Source organism: Sus scrofa, chromosome 4, assembly GCF_000003025.6.
Source record: "Sus scrofa isolate TJ Tabasco breed Duroc chromosome 4, Sscrofa11.1, whole genome shotgun sequence".
NCBI lineage: Eukaryota > Metazoa > Chordata > Mammalia > Artiodactyla > Suidae > Sus > Sus scrofa.
In genome coordinates, this window is record NC_010446.5 from 97,930,139 (window position 1) to 97,949,929 (window position 19,791).

The 19,791-nt window shown below is 51.2% G+C and overlaps 1 protein-coding gene across 6 annotated transcripts in view; it reads left to right on the plus strand.

Annotated features, from left to right (window-relative positions):
• The window catches only part of PI4KB (phosphatidylinositol 4-kinase beta), a 31,696-nt gene extending 11,905 nt beyond the window's left edge, over positions 1-19,791 (plus strand). The window contains exons 2-13 of one of the 6 annotated variants that reach the window (XM_013997156.2): positions 193-1,129; positions 5,919-5,963; positions 8,426-8,653; positions 9,545-9,772; positions 11,647-11,756; positions 12,337-12,441; positions 12,613-12,736; positions 13,469-13,734; positions 17,308-17,440; positions 17,702-17,822; positions 18,460-18,522; positions 18,925-19,791. In XM_013997156.2, the coding sequence (XP_013852610.1) occupies positions 221-1,129; positions 5,919-5,963; positions 8,426-8,653; positions 9,545-9,772; positions 11,647-11,756; positions 12,337-12,441; positions 12,613-12,736; positions 13,469-13,734; positions 17,308-17,440; positions 17,702-17,822; positions 18,460-18,522; positions 18,925-19,106 (2,514 nt within the window). In that variant the 5' untranslated portion in view covers positions 193-220 and the 3' untranslated portion in view covers positions 19,107-19,791. Of the gene's footprint in view, positions 1-192; positions 1,130-5,918; positions 5,964-8,425; positions 8,654-9,544; positions 9,773-11,646; positions 11,757-12,336; positions 12,442-12,612; positions 12,737-13,468; positions 13,735-17,164; positions 17,441-17,701; positions 17,823-18,459; positions 18,523-18,924 lie in introns of those variants that run through there. The other 5 variants (XM_021089869.1, XM_021089868.1, XR_002343442.1 and 2 more) reach the window with 5 other exon arrangements.

The following is a 19,791-nucleotide window of genomic DNA, read 5'->3' on the forward strand; positions in this document are numbered from 1 at the left end:
TGGTAGTGAAGTGGAGATAATTAGAGGAAGCTTCTAGGGAGATGACTTTTCATCTGATCTTGAAGGAGTTCAGGAAGACAAAAAGAGGTGGTCCCTGGGATGGTTTCATGACAAAAGGAGACCTGATGATGGCCCCACTAACCACTGTGTGTATGTGTCTCCCTTTCTGTTTGTCCCTCCTTCCCTGTGTAGCTTGGAAGCTCGAAGTCTGGCTGTGGCCATGGGAGACACGGTAGTGGAGCCTGTCCTCCTGAAGCCAACTTCTGAGCCCATTCCTGGCCCACCAGGGAATAATGGGGGCTCCTTGTTAAGCGTCATCACGGAGGGGGTCGGGGAACTATCGGTGATTGACCCTGAGGTGGCCCAGAAGGCCTGCCAGGAGGTGCTGGAGAAAGTCAAGCTTTTGCATGGAGGCACGGCTGTTTGTGGCAAAGGCACCCCACTGGAGTTGGTCAATGGGGATGGTGTGGACAGTGAGATCCGTTGCCTGGACGATCCACCCACCCAGATAAGGGAGGAGGAAGATGAGATGGGGGCCGCAGTGGCCTCCGGCACAGCCAAGGGAACAAGAAGGCGGCGGCAGAACAACTCAGCCAAACAGTCTTGGCTGCTGAGGCTGTTTGAGTCAAAACTGTTTGACATCTCCATGGCCATTTCATACCTGTATAACTCCAAGGAGCCTGGGGTGCAAGCCTACATCGGCAACCGGCTCTTCTGCTTTCGTAATGAGGACGTGGACTTCTACCTGCCACAGTTGCTTAACATGTATATCCACATGGATGAGGACGTGGGTGATGCCATCAAGCCCTACATCGTCCACCGTTGCCGCCAGAGCATTAACTTTTCCCTCCAGTGTGCCCTGTTGCTTGGGGCCTACTCTTCAGACATGCACATTTCCACTCAGCGACACTCCCGTGGGACCAAGCTACGGAAGCTGATCCTCTCGGATGAGCTGAAGCCAGCTCACCGAAAGAGGGAGCTGCCCTCCTTGAGCCCAGCCCCCGACACAGGGCTGTCTCCCTCTAAAAGGACTCACCAGCGCTCTAAGTCAGATGCCACCGCCAGCATAAGTCTCAGCAGCAACCTGAAACGAACAGCCAGCAACCCTAAAGTGGAGAACGAGGACGAGGTAAAATTTCTGGGAGTGCCAGAGGGGCAGGCAAAGTGGCGTGGAGACAGGATGTCTGACATAAGGTTGCTCTGTCCTTTTCTCTCCTTCCCTCTGTTTCATTTCACCGATAAAAGCATGGAATGTTAGAATGGAAAAAGGCCTTAGAATTCATGTATTCCAACTGCCTCATTTTTATCAGGAACGGAGACCCAGAGAGATCAAGTGACCTGCCTCGGGTCATGTAGCAAATAGCAGGCCTGATGCTCCTGACTCTGTCCAGTGTTTTTACTCGACTGCACTGCCGTTTTGTTAACTACTTACTGAGAACTGTGGCAGAGCCTTCCTCACCCTGACTTGAATCTGGGGTACCAGTAGGACCTCTCAGAGCAGCAACCGTAGGGGAGGAAAAGGGACTCTGTGAGTTCCGTGTGTGCAGAGGGAGGGGGGATGTGTAATAGAACCTCAGCTTCCTTCTCTTGTCCACTCCTCCTCATAATCCCTTCCCCCAGCTCCCTGAAGAGCCTGCTCTTTGTTGACATAAGGGTTCAGTTCTTTCCCTATCACTGAGGCATCTGCAGAAAGCCCTCCTGCCTGCCTTTCCTTGGGGGAAGGGATGCCTTGTTGGTATCTTTCCCATATCATTTGGGAGAAGCACCAAGGGAAGAGGAAAGCAGTCCTGGTATAGAGTAAATCTCGGGTATACCCACTGTCTCGTCGAGGACCTGAAGCCTAAGAAGAGAAAGCAGCAGTGGGGGGTATTCCATTTAGGATACAAGCAGAGACAAGGCGAGCACATTGCTAGGTTATATGCCCACCTTTCATTCCACATCTGTAGATAGTAGGGGAAGTTGCCCAATGGCCAACCAAGTATCAGTGACTTGATGTCCCAGCCAGACAATGGTGCCCTAGGCCCCGCCTCACCCCTGTCTCACCACCAGCCTGTCTCCCATCCTGACTGCCAGCCTATCCTAGAAACGAAAGGAGAAAAGAACAAGGAACTTGCACTTGTTGGAAAACGCATGTAGCCATGGTGCTGGCATCTGCCTCTGTGGGGCACATAACCCACCCACGTTTTTGATACAATGGGACTTCTTTCAACTAGGGAGAGATCAGAGTGGCTAGGGGAGGGAAGAGGCAGAGGAGGGAGACTGCAGAGCCTGGTCCCTCTGGAAATTTGGCATTTAGTTGTGATAATAGTGAAACTAAAAAAGATAACATTTATTGAGCACTTACATGCCAAACATCATGCCAGGTACTTTACATTTAGTCCTCACAACAACCCTAAGAGACTGTTACTTCACTGAGGAAACAGGCTTAGCGAGATGAGGTGTTTTGCCCCCAGTGTCTCCGCCAGTACGGATCAGGCCAGGCCTCAGCTGTCAGAGTCCGTATGAGGGAGAACAGCCTAGGCCCTGGCCATCAAGGTTTCCACATCCATGCACAGGCAGAGGCCAACTGATCTCAGAACTGAAATGGACCATTTTCATTTCTAGTTGAGCTTGACAGGGCAGCCCAGGGTCTTGAAGGGAGGCTGTTGTAGAGCAAGAATCATCCAGAGCTAGTGGGACTAAGGTCATGAAGGGTTGGGAGCTCCTCCACTTGGGGTCAAGCCTGTAGCAGTATGAGTTCGAGCAGCTGGAAGTGAATCCCTTGGTGTCTCTTGTCAGGTGCCTCTTGGCTTTTCTCTGCAGGCATTTTGCAGTTCTCATGACCGGAATAGCTGAGGCCCCAGCCTTTTCTTACTCTTTGTTGGTCTTCAGTCCCTCTTCCTTGTATCTGACTCCTGTTCAGGATGGGATTTGGGGTGACGCTGAGACACACTTATTCTGTGAGTGCTTAAATCCTCGGGATGGCTTCTCCAGCTGCCATTCTTCCCAGCCTGGCTCCTTGATCTTGGGTCAGTAGATCCAGGAAAGGAGATACCACGTCCCCAGGCACTCCCAGGTTATCTGATGCTGGCAGAATGAGACACCTGAAGCCACTGCGACTCCTCAGGAAATATGAGAGTGAGAGAGGCTCCAGGGGGCTAAGCATTGGAATCTTCTGCACAAAGGTCTCACCAAAGCCCTTTGGCATTTTGAGGATGTATCTTTGAAGGCTTTTGTCTCCCAAATACCCAGGGAATTGATTTTCTTCTACTCCTACTTCTCCCCTGTCATGCAACATTTATTCACTCAACAAATAGTTCCTGAACTTGTACAGCCGTGCAAAGCCCAGAGCTCAAGGCAGTGAAGGATGTAGGATATAATGGTGTCCTTCCGTTCGGAGACTTCTGAGGTACTGTGGAGCTCCTGCTATCTAGGAAGCTATTTCATTTGTGACTCTTGATTTTGTATCCTAAAACTCTACTAAATTTATTCGTTCTAACAGTTTTTTGGTGGAATTTGTCTCTCTTGAAATGTTGATTCCTGCACACAAGGAGGAAGTATACAACTTACTGAAACAAGGCACATAATTATGTAAGGTTAGCAGAGAGACACACTGCTTCCCATCTCTCGATTACCCCTGTGCGAGTTTATTCCTTCGCTCCTGTCACCCATAGAGAAGCTCTGGAGGGCAAAGTGAGGCCTCAGAGAAGAAGCCCAGGCGCTTGGATAGTCTCTTCCTGCCTGGAGTCAACCTGCAGTGTTCTTCTCTGCCCAGATCTCACAGAGGGTCGGTTTTCTTTTCATGAGGAATCCTTGACACCCTCCCCTACAATCAAAGGACTCTAGCACCTCTTTCTCCCATCTCCCACCATTCCCTACCCCTCAGAGCCCACCCTTCAAAGCAGTTTCTATCAACCTGATCAGGGAACTCTGCTCAGGCAGTTGTCCTTTCCAGTTGTAACCAAACGGTAAATATTTTGGCATAGGGTGGGGGTTCAAGGAGCAGAGAGTAGTGTAGGTACCATCCTCCCCCCACACCCTGCCCCACACAATGACACTTGTACATCAGCTTTGTCTTTTCAGGACTGTAACCTTTGTACGGAGAAATCTGCTGCGTATCCCACTGGAAGCTCCAGTGAGCCTTACAGCCTGATAAGAGTGTGATGTCAGCTTCTTGGACTCAAAGCTTTTCTCCTTGGAGCTGACTCAGTTTGAGTGACTCAAGCCTCCAGAGTAGGAGAGAGGAGCAGATCATGCTATACCTCCCTTCCCCCAAGGCTGTTAATGAGTCAGACAGGACTGTCCTGTCTGTGGGAGAATCAGCTGGGGCCTGGCTCATGGAACCAATATCCTGCCTGCTGTTCCTTCTCCAACCAGCTCATGAGTAAAAATTGAATTAAGTCATAATAGACTTGGGCATCCTCACAGCCTCGATTCTCCCTCCCACCTCTGCCTAAAGCAGTAGAGTTGTTGCCTTGGGAGAGTGTTTGGCTTGGCTTTTCTCTCTAAGCGCCCCTCTCCCCAGATTCTTCGAGGGAAGGCCTGAGTGTAGGACCAGGGCCTCCAGCTAGAATAGAACTTAGGCTACGGAAGTGAAGCAAATGCCTGAAACGCTGATTGCAGAGTAGCTCAGTGACCACCACCCTCCTGCCCCCCTTAAGGACTTTGTCTCTTAAGCCCAGGTCCCTCCCTTCCTGCACGTTTGTGCACACGTATTGTATTGCCCCTTCTCCCTGTCGTGGGGGACCTTGGTGGACAGAACCCAGGATAGGCCTGTGTATGAGCCGCGGCAGAGCCGCTGAATGAGTTTGACCACCAACCCTTTCCTCTGTTTTGCTCAGGCACTAATAAGACATAGGAATGGGGTGAGGTTTAGCGAAATCCCCTGGGCTGGGACCAGAACAGCTGCTGCTCCTCAGCTACTTAGCTCTCTCAGATGGATTCAGCTGTGACCTGGCTCCCCAGTTTATGTCAAAAAGCTGAGCTTTGGGAGTTCCCACTGTGGCACAGCAGAAACGAATCGGATAGGAACCTTGAGGTTGCGGGTTTGATCCCTGGCCTCCTTCAGTGGGTTAAGAATCTGGCACTGCCATGAGCTCTGGTGTAGGTCGCAGACGCGGCTTGGATCTGATGTGGCTGTGGCTGACAGCTGTAGCTCCGATTCAACCCCCTAGCCTGGGAACCTCCGTATGCTGCCATGGGTGTGGCCCTAAAAAAAGCAAAAAAAAAAAAAAAAATTGTTATGTGAAATAGCCTGGTAAGAAGCCTACAGAAGTTTGGTGTGTAAGAGAGTTATTCATCCTTAACTCCCAGCAGCATCTAGCCCAGAGGTTTCATGCTCATGAATCTGTGGCATCCCTTGTCACGTGATTCAGGGTTGGGATTGGGTTTCCCAAAATGTTGATGAGGCTGATTAGAGAGGAGAGGTACCCGGCACTGAAAGTTTAGCTCTTCTGCTTCCTCCTTGACATTTCCAAGAAGCTGGAGGAACATGGAGTTTCCAGTATGGGGGCCATGCAGCTTGCTAAATTCAATCCCTTGATGGTGGCCTCCATGGAGAAGGGGTTGGTTGAAAGCATGTGAGTGGTAAAAAGAAAGGGAAGCTTGGCAGCGCAGAGTTACCTCCCTAAGGGATGCAGTTTTGGGATTTTGTCCTAGAAGAAGGACTTGGGCAGGCAAAAATAGAAGGGGAGAAAGTGAAAAGCAGAGGCCACCCTCTCTTGAACGTTGTTGACCTCAAGGTCTGAGCTAGCCTTCTAGCATCTCCCACAAGTGTCAAGAATCTGGGCACGTGGCATTTCTGGGTTGACCTCCTTGCGTTAAAGCAGAAAGGTAGAGAAGGAGTTATGATCCAAGTTGGAGCTAAATTCTTTGCCTTTGTCTCTCTCCCTTCCCTCCCTGCCCCCTCCTTCTCCCCTTGCCCTCTGGCCCTTTCCCAGGAGCTCTCCTCCAGCACCGAGAGTATTGATAATTCATTCAGTTCCGTAAGTGGGGCCAGGCTGGGACTGGGTGGCAGGCTCCCCCCATGGCCGCATTTCCTCTCCGTCCCCAGATCTTCTGAGTCCCCAGGCCGAGGCTAGAGTTAAAAGTGCCTGTTCTTCCTGGGAGACCCGTCCCTCCCTCCCAGGCCTCCCAGGCCTGGAGGAGCCCCCTACCCTTTGTTACTATTGCTCTGAGCCCAGGCTGAGTGGGGCTCAGTTGATCCTTCTCCCAGAGACAGCTGGGATGCAGTGCAACTCAGCCTCCAGCTCCTGGGTCTCTAGAGCAAACAGCTGGGAGAGAGGTAGAATTTTCCCCTGGACTGGAGCCAAGAACTGCTTGGCAGAAACCCCCAGGATCCTGTTTCTCCCACCCAAGAACCCTTTTCCCATGGTTTCTGCCATTAGACCATCAAATACTCATTCATTGTCTTCTAAATGCCAGGCCCTGTGCTGGGTGAGCTGACTCGAAAAGCAAACAGGATTTGGCCTGAAGGAAAGTTTTACCTCCCCACAGCTGGTGTTCTTTTTAACTTCAACCACATTTCTTCCAGGTCTGAGTTCTTCCCTTTCCCAGCTCACCGCCCAGGATGCTCCTTAATCCTCATTCTCCTTTCTTGTTCCCTCTGGACTAACCCCTGACCCTCTGGTCCCACAGGGTCTTGGACCTTGTTGCTGGGTAAAGACGTGAGAGGAAATGCTGGACCCTCTGGGAGTTTGGATGATTTTTTTTACATTTTCTTTTTGATTTGTCTGCCCAATCAGTTTTCTCTGTTCTGTGCTGATCCCCTTTCAGTCATGATTCCTATCTCCTCCCATGTGGCAGTGCCTCTCTTTTGAGGCCTGGGTCACAGTTCCAACATGTTGACGCAATTTAAGGGCCCCTGACCCAAATGCCGAATTGAGGATGGGAAAGAATTCTGTTGTTTCTAACCTGAGATAACTAAGAATTGGTTGGGGTGGAGGGTCCGTGGGATGGTGACCATTTGCCACCTGAGTGGATGGATTAGGGGATCAGGATGAAGGAGTGAGTCTCTTAATTTCCTCTTCCTTTCTTTCTCTACTAGGCCCCTGGGATATTTCCAGGGACCACAAAGGTCTAGGTCTCCTGTCTTGTCTTTATTATCTCTTCTCAACCCTGCCTCCCAAAGCATTTCTGACTGATTCACCCTGTTTTTCATTATTGTATGGGGCCCCAGAGCCAGCCCCCTATGGGGTAGAGGCTGAGAGATGAGCTGTTCCTTTGAACCCTGGCTCTGTGCACATGCAGAGGTGAGCCTGGTGCCGCCTAGTTTTCCAAAGAAGCTCTTTTTTGCAGTGTGAGGGAGTGAGGGTAGAAATTCTCACTCAGGGAACTAAGCAGCGCGTGCACACGCGCACACACACACACACACACACACACACACACGCCTGGTGAGTGAAAGACTTTCTATAAGAGGAAAAGATACTGTTACCTAGCTGAGGAGAAATGGGACAGGGTGTGGGGAGGCGTCTTGATAAAATGTCCCTTATGGTAGAAGGATTTAGGCTGGGAAAAGAGCCTTCTTCAGGTCTAGCTGAGTCCATCTTTTTCCTCACCCCCCTTACTCCCCAGACTGACTTTGCCCTTTCTGGGAATGACGGAAGTGCCCAACTTGAGGAACCTCGCTCACAGGAGGGCGCTCTTATGGGGAGCCTAGTCCCTGAGAGGTAGGGGCAGAGGATCCAAGGAGGAATCCCTGGAAGAGACAGGCCTTCAGGGCGCTCCTCACGGGCTGAAAGGAGCTGTGGTTTTCTCCACCCGCCCACTCCCACCTCCCTCCCTCCCTCCCTCCCTCCCTCATCTGCTTTTACTTTCCCCATTGATTGTTCCCTCATTAGTGCAGAGTCTGCTCATCCTTCCCTCATCCCCTGCATGTGCATTGACCCTTTGTGAGTGATTATAGGGCAGACGGGGGATGCCATGGAAAGCATCAGAAGTCACTGATTGAGTCCTCCTGGGAAAGGGGATGTACTGATGGGCAGCTCCCCTCCCTACCTTGTGGGTCCTGGACCCGGCCCAAGGATCCATGTGGGGAGAGGGGCTGCCTTGCTCTCAAGATGGGTGAAGCGCTTCATGTGTGAGCAGCTCATCTCTCTCTGGGTCCCTGGCTAACATCTCTGGACGTCACTCTCCCAGCTGTCTTGAAGCCTTGGGGCAGTTCCTCAAGAACTCAAGTCCAAGAGAAGAGGGGTGCACCCCAGTGACTTGGGTTCACACACCTCCCCCACCTTACCTCAAGAAACAGCCTGTGGAGAAGGAATGCGCTGGCTCTTCCACCTGTTCCCAATTCAAGTTGATGGGGGGCGCGGTCTCCTAAGAGGCTGAAAGGGCAGCTCCTGCCCTGGCGTTCTGGAGCCCCGGGATCCCTGGCCTCATGGCCAGGAGTGACTTGAGTGGGTGGGCTGCTTTTTTCTATGGTTTCTTCACCATCTTTTACTCCCTGTAGCCCGTCAGACTGGCTCCTGAGCGGGAATTCATCAAGTCCCTGATGGCGATTGGCAAGCGGCTGGCCACGCTCCCCACCAAGGAGCAGAAAACCCAGCGACTGATCTCAGAGCTCTCCCTGCTCAACCATAAGCTCCCTGCCCGTGTCTGGCTGCCCACTGCTGGCTTTGACCACCACGTGGTCCGCGTGCCCCACACCCAGGCTGTTGTCCTCAACTCTAAGGACAAGGTAGGTGGCCTCTGGCCCAAACTGTACCCCTTATCTGACTCCGCTCCCCCAGCTGCCCAGGGTAGGTACCCAGGGACGCCCCACCAGCATCCTGGACTCCCTCCGTGGCCCCCGTGCACGTGTCGGCCTTTGACATCACTCGGTGCTGTTGTGATTCTGTGAGCCCTCCGGTCCCTCGCTTTGGGCTGTGTGTTTCTGGGCCAAAGAGGCCAGGTCTTTTTGGCGTGCTTCTTGCCGTGTCTCAGGAGAGAGCCGCTCTTCTCTTTTCCTCACAGTCCTTTCAGGAGCTCTTCTCCAGCCCTTCTATAACTCTTGGGCTCTCCAGGTATAGCAACAATGAGAGTAGAGAAATCTTTGTTTCTAAGACCTTTTCTGATCGCAGTGGGTAGGGAGAAGGAGCAAAGGGTGCCGATTCACATTGTTTGGAGAGAATTAGCTAAATTTGTCTGCTAGTTGAAATGAGTACTGATGGTTCAGATTTTTTTTTTTCCAGAAGACGTATTGAAGACTAGAATTGTGTTTGGAACAGTGCCTAGCTTTTTCCTAGTCTGTTTTGTCTATTTTTAGGACAAGCCCACAGGGGCTTTCAGGCCCCTCATGGGTGGTAATTGACAGTTTGGAATGGTTTTGTCCAGGTGCGTCATCTTTACATTTTGAAGCTTAGCTGAAACATTTTGAAGACCTACATACTCTCTCATCCAAATTCTTTATACAGCTGTTCATAGGTTAAGTTCCTGCCCTAAATATGGCATTCCTGGTGTCAGGGGACTGACTGGTGGATGCAGGCTGGAGTCGGAGTGAGCAGCAGAAAGAACCATGTTAGCAGAGTTGAGGCTTGGGGGGAACAGAGGTGGAGGTGAGTGGCAAATGCTGTTCTCACGCCCCCGCCAGGCTCCCTACCTGATCTATGTGGAAGTCCTCGAATGTGAAAACTTCGACACCACCAATGTCCCCGCCCGGATCCCCGAGAACCGAATTCGGAGCACCCGGTCTGTAGAGAATCTGCCCGAGTGCGGCATCACCCACGAGCAGCGGGCAGGCAGCTTCAGCACGGTGCCCAACTATGACAACGATGACGAGGCCTGGTCCGTGGATGACATAGGCGAGCTGCAGGTGGAGGTGAGGGAACTCCAGGGAGGTAATACTGAGGCCCAGCTTCTATGCTTCGGGAGCTTTCAGTATATTTGAGACAAGGCAACACACATGGAGGCAGGCTGAAGCAAGCGCCCAAAGAAGTGGGGCGGGGAGTGATGGGCTGGGTATGCAAGGGGGGTGCTCTGAACAGGCTCAGCTGGGCTAGATTCTGGTGGAGCTCATTTTCCTGCAAGAATTTAGGCTAAAAGGAGGAACTTCAAAGCCCAGAGAGTAGGGACAATTTCATCAATATATTGAACACCTGATATAGAAATTCTTAGGAAAGCAGAGAAGAATAATCCGTACATTCATTCAAGGAGTATTTACGAAGGGCTTTCTTGGTGCCAGCCCTGAGTGCTGGTAAACAAGGCTTGGCCCCTGCTTGCAAGGAGCTTATGACCTAATGGGAGAGAGACCAAGGTCAGTCAGTTGTGGTGTGGTTTGACCCAGGTTGTGCTGGAGAGGTTGGCGTGTCATGGGAGCACCTGAGGGTGGGGGTAACATTCCAGACTTGGGTTGAACCTGCCCCCACAGACTTTCTGGAGGAAGTTCTGTTTCACTGAGGCCTGAAGGTAGGAATTAGCTGTATTCCACGCAAGGGGAAAAGCATGTGCAAAGTCAGGAAGACACAAGAGAGCTTGGCCCGTTTTAAGAACTGAAAGAAACTTTTGGTGGGTGTGAGATGAGTCATGAAGAATGAGGCTGGAGAGGCTGGCATGGGCCAAATTGTAAGAAGGATCCTGTAAACTGTGGAAAGAAACTTGGATTTTGTTCTGTGGTGGTAAGGATGCAGAACAGGATTTTATTAGAGTTGTGACACAACCAGATTTTCATTGTGTGAAAAGGCTGACTCTCTGTACCTGAGCTTACAGTCCAACTGGGGAGGCTGGATGCAAACATTTAAGGGAAAAAAATCTATTATTAGATACACTACAAGGCAATGTGCAGAAAATGATGAATGGAGTTAAGGGGAAATGATCTGGTACAAAGGAAGGAGAAAAGGGACTTGATGTGAGCCTTGGGATCTGGTAGAATATTTTATAGCTAAAGATGGGGAGGTAAGATTGAATAGCTTATGGAGTTCCCATTGTGGCTCAGTGGGTTTAAGAACCCAGCTAGTATCCATGAGGATGCAGATTCAATCCCTGGCCTCACTCATCAGTGGGTTAAGAATCTGGCGTTGCCATGAGCTGTGGTGTAGGTCACAGACGTGGCTTGGATCCAGCGTTGCTGCGGCCGTGGCGTAGGCTGGCAGCTGCAGCTCTGATTCCACCCCTAGCCTGGGAATTTCCATATGCCATGGGTGTGGCCTTAAGAAGAAAACAAAACAAAACAAAACAGATTGAATAGCTTAGGTTAAAGAAATCTTCAGAGGAACCTAGCCTGGAGAGGGTCTGTTCTGGCCCCTAAGGGAGAATGCTTCCCTGGCCTAAGGAGGTTTTCAGTATAAGGCTTTCTGTGGTGGTCGTAGCAGTTTGTAAACTTGAGTATACGGAAGGCTTTTGGAGAACTTGTTAGAAATTCAGACCTTCAGATCCCATTCCCAGAAATTCTAGTTCAGAATGATTGGCGGCCGGGGGGAGGGGGAAGGGGGCGTTGGTTGGGAGTTTGTGTTTTAGCGGCATTCCCTGTGTTTCTGATGCAAGTGAGTTGACACGTTGAAAACCACTGCTAGAGGATCTGTTTGGGGTCCAGGTAGTCAGGATGCTGCATAACCAGGAGAGACTTTTTGGAGCAGAGTTTGGAAGGGCTTGAGAGCTGATCATGATGTGGAAGCAGCAGCCAGAGTGGCCTGAGGAGGTGAAAGAAGCGACACCTGTGCTTAGCGCTTCTGACCTGCAGTCCCCTGCTCTCCTCAGCTCCCTGAAATGCACACCAACAGCTGTGACAACATCTCCCAGTTCTCCGTGGACAGCATCACCAGCCAAGAGAGCAAGGAGCCTGTGTTCATTGCAGCAGGTGACATCCGGTATGGCCAGGCTATGCTGCCTCTCATTTTTCAGCCGCCTCTAAGGCACTGCCTATCTCTTTGTCTCCTTTCTAGTTGTCAGCGTGTTTCTTCCCCTCTTTGTCCTTACTCTCTCCTTGTCCTGAGGCCACCAGACTTGAGGCAGTGAAGGTGTGGGCTGAGGAATTCCTGGGCTACAGAAAAATTAAATTTCAAAAGGACTGCAAAGGAATGAAAGCACCAGAGGAGGGAGTTAGAGCAGCGTTGCCCAGGTTAGGTCCGAGAACCACACTTGTCAGAGTCAAGGGAGACAGAAAAGATCTTGTTGGAAAGCCAGATACTAGAGCCACACCTGTTCTGAATTTAAAATTTTGGCTGCAGAGTGGGGAGGGTCTGTAGTCTGCATTTAACATGATTACAAACCAGCAGGTTAGCAAAAAGGTGTCTGTGGTGTGTTTCCTTCCGTGAGTCTCCCTCAGCCCAGGTCTCTGTCTCTGTGAGCCCAGAATCAAGGAAACAGAACAGGAAATGCCGGCATAGGCGGGGACATGAGGCTCTGGGGTAACTCCTCCAAGCAAATGATATAGTTTCTTCCTGCTAGACGGCGCCTTTCGGAGCAGCTGGCTCACACCCCCACAGCCTTCAGACGAGACCCAGAAGACCCTTCTGCAGTGGCCCTCAAAGAGCCCTGGCAGGAGAAAGTGCGGTGAGTTGGGCAGGGAGCTGCCATCCCCAGGCTCTCTGAGTCCTTACTGCATGTGGAGTTTGATTTGGGGTTTTGGCAGAAGCTGTGTCTCTGTCCTCAGCCTGGCATCGCTTTCAACAGCCTTTGCTTTTTTTTTTTTTTTTTTTTTTTTTTTTTTTTTTTTTTTAACAGGCGCATCAGAGAGGGCTCCCCCTATGGCCATCTCCCCAATTGGCGGCTCCTGTCAGTCATTGTCAAGTGTGGGGATGATCTTCGACAGGAGTTGCTGGCCTTCCAGGTGTTGAAGCAACTGCAGGTAAGAGAAGGGAGGGAGAAAGAAGGGAAACTCAGCTCGTGTGCAGCCCACCTGAGGTGATCATCAGGTCTGTGGAGAGCTCTGCAGGGGACCAGCCTCCTGCCCAGATCTGCATTGGACTTAAACTCAGCTGCTGCTTCTCCCCAGGAAGTATAGCTGCAGGGCAGCTCCACAGCGACCTCTTGTGGCCCTTTTGTGACCGGCACCTATTCTTATCACGGTGCTGAGTTTGTCCTTTAGATAAAAATTCCCAGCTGATTTGCAACACGTGGGTTGCAGTGTGCTGAGATGTCGATTCCTGAGCCCCCGGGTTGGTTGCCTACAAGCGAGTTCATCTGTTTAATCAGTTCTTTATATAATTCATTTTCTAGAGCAGCTTTCTCTGAGCCTAAATCTTTTTTGGTTTTTTTCTCCATCCTTTGAACTTGGATTAATATCTTCCCCTCACCCTGCTTGCGAGCTGATGGTGAGGTTTCCTGCTCTCTCTCCCTTTTTTGGACTTCTGTTTATAAAAATCTTTTTCCACATGGCTCCTTGTGTCTTGTCAGGCCTTGGACTTCCTTTCAGAACTCCGTGGTCCTCAGTGGGATCAGGGTGTTTTAATCAAGTGATGGCCTAGAATCCAAGGCCACCAAGGGATAGGAACTGTCCAAGGCTAGGCACAGAGGGGGTTTTAGCCTCCTCCCTCAGTTTGGAGAGGGTAAGTTTCATTGCCTCTCTGTCTCCTCACAGTCCATTTGGGAACAGGAGCGAGTACCCCTGTGGATCAAGCCATACAAGATTCTTGTGATTTCGGCTGACAGTGGCATGATTGAACCAGTGGTCAACGCTGTGTCCATCCACCAGGTGAAGAAACAGTCACAGCTCTCCTTGCTCGATTACTTCCTGCAGGAGCATGGCAGTTACACCACTGAGGCTTTCCTCAGTGCCCAGCGCAATTTTGTGCAAAGCTGTGCTGGCTACTGCTTGGTCTGCTACCTGCTGCAAGTCAAGGACAGGTAGGTGAATTCCTGTCTCTCATCCTAACCTTTTCTCCAGGGTTCCCTCTTTCCCTTCATGTGTAGTCGGATTTATTCATCAGTTGCCAAGATATGAGATGAAACAACCTACTTTAAGCAGAGACAGATGTGTTCATGTGCCTTAAAGCAAGGAGGCTACCAGGGTAAGGGGTGAAGGGCAGGGTTTGTGCAGGGAGCAGGGATTGAGCAAGCAGAGTCTTGAAGGACGAAAGAGAACGAGGACAGAGAAGCCATGGGGGAAAGACCCTCCAAGCAGAGGAAACAACTCGAGGTGATTAAAGCTTGGGCCACACAGCCTGGCACAGTAGTAGCGGGGACATCAGGTGAGTTGAGGCTGGATTAGTAGGGCCTTCGTTATGAGGCTGAGGAGTTTTATTCTGCAGGAGATAGGGAATGGCAAGATCTAGTCTTTTGAGTGAATGCGCCCAATGGCACTGTGCGTGAGGTTGGATATAAGTGGGCCCTTTGCAGTGAAGCAAGAGCCTGGCCCAAGGGTAGTTCTACAGGCTGAAAGCAGAAAGGAGCAGCTGGATATGAGAGACATGGTGAACACAAAGCTGAAACTCCTAGCCCTGAATTCTCCTTGTTCCAACATATGATTTCCAAGACTCTTAAGCAGCTGCTGTTTTGCCCAGAGCTGTCTTTTCTCCCGCTGTCATGTGACCTTTATGAAGCTCAGCTTTACATATAGGTGAACAGCATGTCATACAAAGATAATTACACCCCCTGAGGCCCTGCTTTTTAGGACTGTCTCCAGACAGTGACTCAGGGTCAAAACCCGGAATGCTTCTGTGAGCTGTGCCACTCACAGGGCATAGGGCAGCTGTCCTGGGAAAGCACTCGTTCAGTGGCCTGTGCTTCCAGGTTCCGGGTGATATATAGCAGCACATGAAGATTAGCTAATGGGGGTGTTCCTGTTGTGGCTCAGCAGTAATGAACCCGAATAGTATCCAAGAGGACATGGGTTTAATCTGTGGCCTTGCTCAGTGGGTTAATGGATCTGGCGTTGCGGTGAACGGTAGTGTAGGTCGCAGATGCAGCTTGGACCCCTTGTGCTGTGGCTGTGGTATAGGCTGACAGCTGTAGCTCTGATTCAACCCCTAGCCTGGGACCTTGCATATGCCCCAAGTGCAGCCCTAAAAAGAAAAAATAAAATAAAATTAGCTAACAGAGCCTCTTAATCAGAACTCTAGCATCTATTAAGTGCTTGCTATGGCCTGACACTTTTTTTTTTTTTTTTTTTTTTGTCTTTTTAGGGCCAAACTCATGGCATATAGAGGTTCCTAGGCTAGGGATCCAGTCAGAGCTGTAGCCACCGGCCTACGCCACAGCAGCATGGGATCCTTAACCCACTGAGCGAGGTCAGGGATAGAACTCAAGTCCTCATGGATGCTGGTCGGTTACGTTAACTTCTGAGCCATGACAGGAACTCTTTATTTTTTTAGATTCCACATAGAAGTGATATCATATGATATTTGTCTTTGATTTACTTAGTGTGATGATCTCTAGGTCCATCTGTGATGCTACAGATGGCATTATTTTATCCTTTTTATGGCTAGATATGCTCCACTGTATATATGTACCACATCGTCTTTATCCATTGTCTGTTGAGGGACACTTAAGCTGCTTCCATGTCTTGGCTGTTGTAAATAGTGCATTGAGGTACATGTATTTTTTTAGAGATTTTATCTTTTCTGGATATATGCCCAGGAGTAGGATTGCTGTATCATATGGTAATTCTATTTTTAGTTTTTTTTTTTTTAAGGAATCTCCATACTGTTTTCCATAGTGGCTGCACCAATTTACATTCCCACCAACAGTGTAGGAGGGTTCCTTTCCTCCATACCCTCCAGCATTCGTTACTTGTAAACTTTTCGATTCTGACCATTCTGACTGGTATGAGGTGATACCTCATTGTGGTCCTGATTTGCAGTTCTCTAGTAATTAGCAATACTAGGCATTTCACATGCCTGTTTGGCCAGACAGTCTTATATTGAAACCAAATGAAAATGGTTTCAAACAGGTGTTTCCTCACAAGGAAATAAAGGTCAGCGAACTTTCAGAACCTGTGTTCTTTCCACTCTGCCAGCCTTGCAGATGAAGCCAGCAGAGGCTTTGCATTTGCGAGCTGAAGGGAAATGTCATTATTTATGAGGAAGCTGGTTGCAAGCTTTAGACTGTTCCTGAAGAGTCGGGATTTAGAACCAGGGCCCAGGAAGCCCTAGAGCCTAAGCCCCTGGGTTGAGTAAGTGGGGTCAGGGAAGCAGGTGCTAGTCAGGCCTTTGGGCTTTTCTTTAGGAAATGAACATAGTTGAAGGTATGTCTCCTAAATTAGATTACATACTGAAGATGAGAGTCTACCTTTTAAAAGGGAGAGAGGGGACAGGCAGCTGATAAACCTTTCATAATAACTCAAAAAAGAATACATAGTAGTCAAGCCATGAACGGAATCATCACTGGAGAGAAGTGGCAACAGTAAATGAAGCCCCAGACTGGAAGCAGTTGAAGGTCTTTAACAGCTTCCGATTGAGTGCCACATAGCTTTGTGGCTGGAGCTAATTCCCGACGGTTAAGGGAAAGAAACTGCCCCTCACTGGCTTGGGACCTTGGCTGGTGAGTCAGTTTTCTCAGGGCCTCTGTTTCCCCACCTGTGAAATGAGAAGCTGGCCCAGGCCGTCTAGAACTCTCTGGCTTTCAAGACTGTGTGTATTGCTAAATTCATGCTTTGCCATAGCGGGAAGGATGCAGGTGAGACTAAGTTCTCCCTCTGTCCCCCATCTTTTTGGCCAATCAGACCAACCCCAGAGAAGGTGGCCTCAGACTGTGAGTTCTTAGCCTAACAAAGCCTCTATTGACACTGAGGAGGTCCGTTATGCTGAATGGCCCAGCTTCACATGCTTAGCATGTTAATTGCTCCTCCCACTGGCCATTCATGTGGGAATCACAAAGACCTGGGATTTATCGCCCCTGAACTCTTCTTCCTGCAGCGAGCTTGTAGGAATTGCCTCCTGAGATTTTTTTTTTTTTTTTTTTTTTTTTTTAGCATAAGTGGTTTTACCAGGTAGTTAAATCTTACTCCTCAAAGACACTGTTTTATACTTAAACTGCACTCAGCCTGGGACCACGGCTCCCTTCTGTAGTGGACTGTAGGATTTACAAATAAAACACAGGTAAACTGCTTCTGACCGGAGGCCTCCACTGAGCCAAGTGCTTGGCCTCCATGACAGCCTTCTTGCCCTGCATCTCCACTAGTTCTTTACTAGATTGGGGTTGGTTTAGGTGCTTAGCAGTGTAATTATTAGAAAATCAGGATAATCTTCCAAGCTGTTAAAGTGTAAATGATAGCGAATCAGACCCCACAACCTTCGTTAGCTGATACTTTTCTGATTTCCTTTCTTCCTGCTGCTAGCTTTGGGTTCGAGGAGGTTGGACCCACCATTATAGACACCAAGCCAGGGGTGTCGCTGCTGCCATGGGGCCAGCGTGTTGCAGCTTGAAGTTCCTTCCTCCCTCGGACTTACTCCTGCCTCTTCTCCTCTGCCGCCTCCTCAGGCACAATGGCAACATCCTGTTGGACGCGGAAGGCCACATCATCCACATCGACTTTGGCTTCATCCTGTCCAGCTCACCTCGAAACTTAGGCTTTGAGACATCAGCCTTTAAACTCACCACAGAGTTTGTGGATGTGAGTTGGGGAGGAGGGGTGCTTCACTGCATTCTTTCTCTGTCATGGGACGGGGAGCTCATGGGCTCCCCCCAAGTTGAGGACGAGCAGAACAGAAATAGCAATACGTCAGGCTGAGGCCAGATGTCCTGAGGGGCTTCCTTGCCTGGGAAGAGGTGGGGAAGTAACGGAGTCTGACACATTTGCGCAAGGGGGGGCAGCTCAGGCCGGCTCGTGGACTCTGAGCTCCCTTGCACACCTGGCACTCTGCTCTCCTCCCAGGTGATGGGCGGCCTGGATGGCGACATGTTCAACTACTACAAGATGCTGATGCTGCAGGGGCTGATTGCTGCTCGGAAACACATGGATAAGGTGGTGCAGATCGTGGAGATCATGCAGCAAGGTGGGGCTGGGGAGAACGCTGGTGTTTGCAGATAGGGCGGCACCCAGAGCACCTCAGGATTCCCATTTAGGTTGGGGCTCTGGGGCATGGAACTTCCGGAAAGTTGATTCCACCTCAGGATCGAGGGCGGGGGTTTCCAGAGGGTTTCCAGCTCTGCTCCAATGCCCTGTGTCCGTCCCCTTCAGCACTTTCTTCCTGATTCCTGACAGAGCTGGTCCTGCAAGTGGGAGGGAGGAGGCAGCAGAAGCTACCTCCTAGGTGCACACACTCAGGCACAGAGCAGTCCCAGCTCCCTGTCCCTCGTCCAGCTCGGAGTTTCTGTCTCCCATCGCCTGGCTCCTCACTTACTCGGAGGTTTTCGGTCACCCACCTGCCTCACCATTGGCCTTCGACTTCTGCCTGCCTTGTCCTCCGCCCGCTCTTGTCCCAGTGCTCTCGCTTCCTGCTCTGAGGATCCCTCTCATCTCTGTCCGCCCTCATGCTTCTTCCTCCCGACTTCGCCGTGTACAGTCTTTGTCTAGACGCCTTCCTTCCCTGGCTCCACTGGGCCCTCATCCCCATGTCTTCCTCAAGACTGTGGTGCCCACCCGGTCTGAGCTGCCAGTCTCCTCCTCCCCTCCCTGCCCCTGCCCCACAGGTTGTCGCCGTTGCTCAGGAGCATCCCCGTCTGGCCCCGTGATGACGGTGGCCCAGGTCATCTGTGAGTGTCAGTCGTAGTAGGCAGAGGCCTGCGACCAGATAAGTGCCCAGCTCAGGGCCCATTCCTTCCCTAGAACCTCTTCCCAGCCACCCCTCTGGGTCCTGAGACTGCTCCCTCAGCCCTTACTGGGGCCAGTGCGGTGTTGACCCGCTTCCCTCCTCTGCCCTCGCCCCCTTGCCTAGAGGGGCCTTGCCTAGAGGGGCTTAGGAGTGTGGGATGAAGGAGGGCTTGACACAGGGCCTCGCGCCACTTCCCTCTCTGCCCAAACAGCACTGCAGCCACAGCCACACCGTCAGGGCGCTCTCTGAGGTGGGAGGGAAGGGGCTCCTCAGGGACCCGGCCCTTCCCACTGCCGCTCCCTCCTTTCCATCCGTGACTCTTCCCTCTGCCTGCCGCCCCCAGGTTCTCAGCTTCCTTGCTTCCATGGCTCCAGCACCATCCGCAACCTCAAGGAGAGGTTCCACATGAGCATGACGGAGGAGCAGCTGCAGCTGCTGGTGGAGCAGATGGTGGACGGCAGCATGCGGTCGATCACCACCAAACTCTACGACGGCTTCCAGTACCTCACCAACGGCATCATGTGACACCCTCCTTCTCTGGCCCCAGAGCAGTGGGGGAGTCAGGGGACCCTCCCTGGGAAGGCCCTTGGAGAAACCCTAAACCAGGACGCCCCACCCACCCACCCATCCACCGAGGGAAATGGAAGGCAAGAAGTATGAAGGATCATGTGGTAACTGTGGAGGGTGCCAGGGGATGGGAGAGCCAGCTGTGGGGGGTCCAGGCGTGCCGGGGCTTCCTGGCACCCCCGCCCCTGCCTGTGTCAGTATTATCACCTGACAGACTCCAGGACTCGCTGCCCTCCAGAGAACAGAAGTGATAAGTGTGAGGACACTGGGGCCTTCTTCTCACCAGGGTCCGAGAGGTTCTTCCCACAGCCATCCTCTTAATCTGTTCTGGGTCCCAGGAAGCGGCGAAGAGTAGGTTCTTGGTACTTAGGACTTGATCCTGTGGTTGGCCTTTGGCCATGCTGCTGCCCGACTGTCCCTGCCCGGGGACTGGCCCTGGCCCGAGTTCCCCTTGGTAGGTGGGCTCTGGCATAGGGTCCTGCACTTGCTGAGGAAGGGAATTATCACAGCCCCTCCAGTCTGAGGGTACTGGCCCAGCCGCGGGGGAATTCCTTGCCCTGATCCCTTCCCCACACCCAGGGAAATAGCTCTCAATTTTTTATTTTTAATTTTTGTTTGAAATAAAGTCCTTAGTTAGCCATCT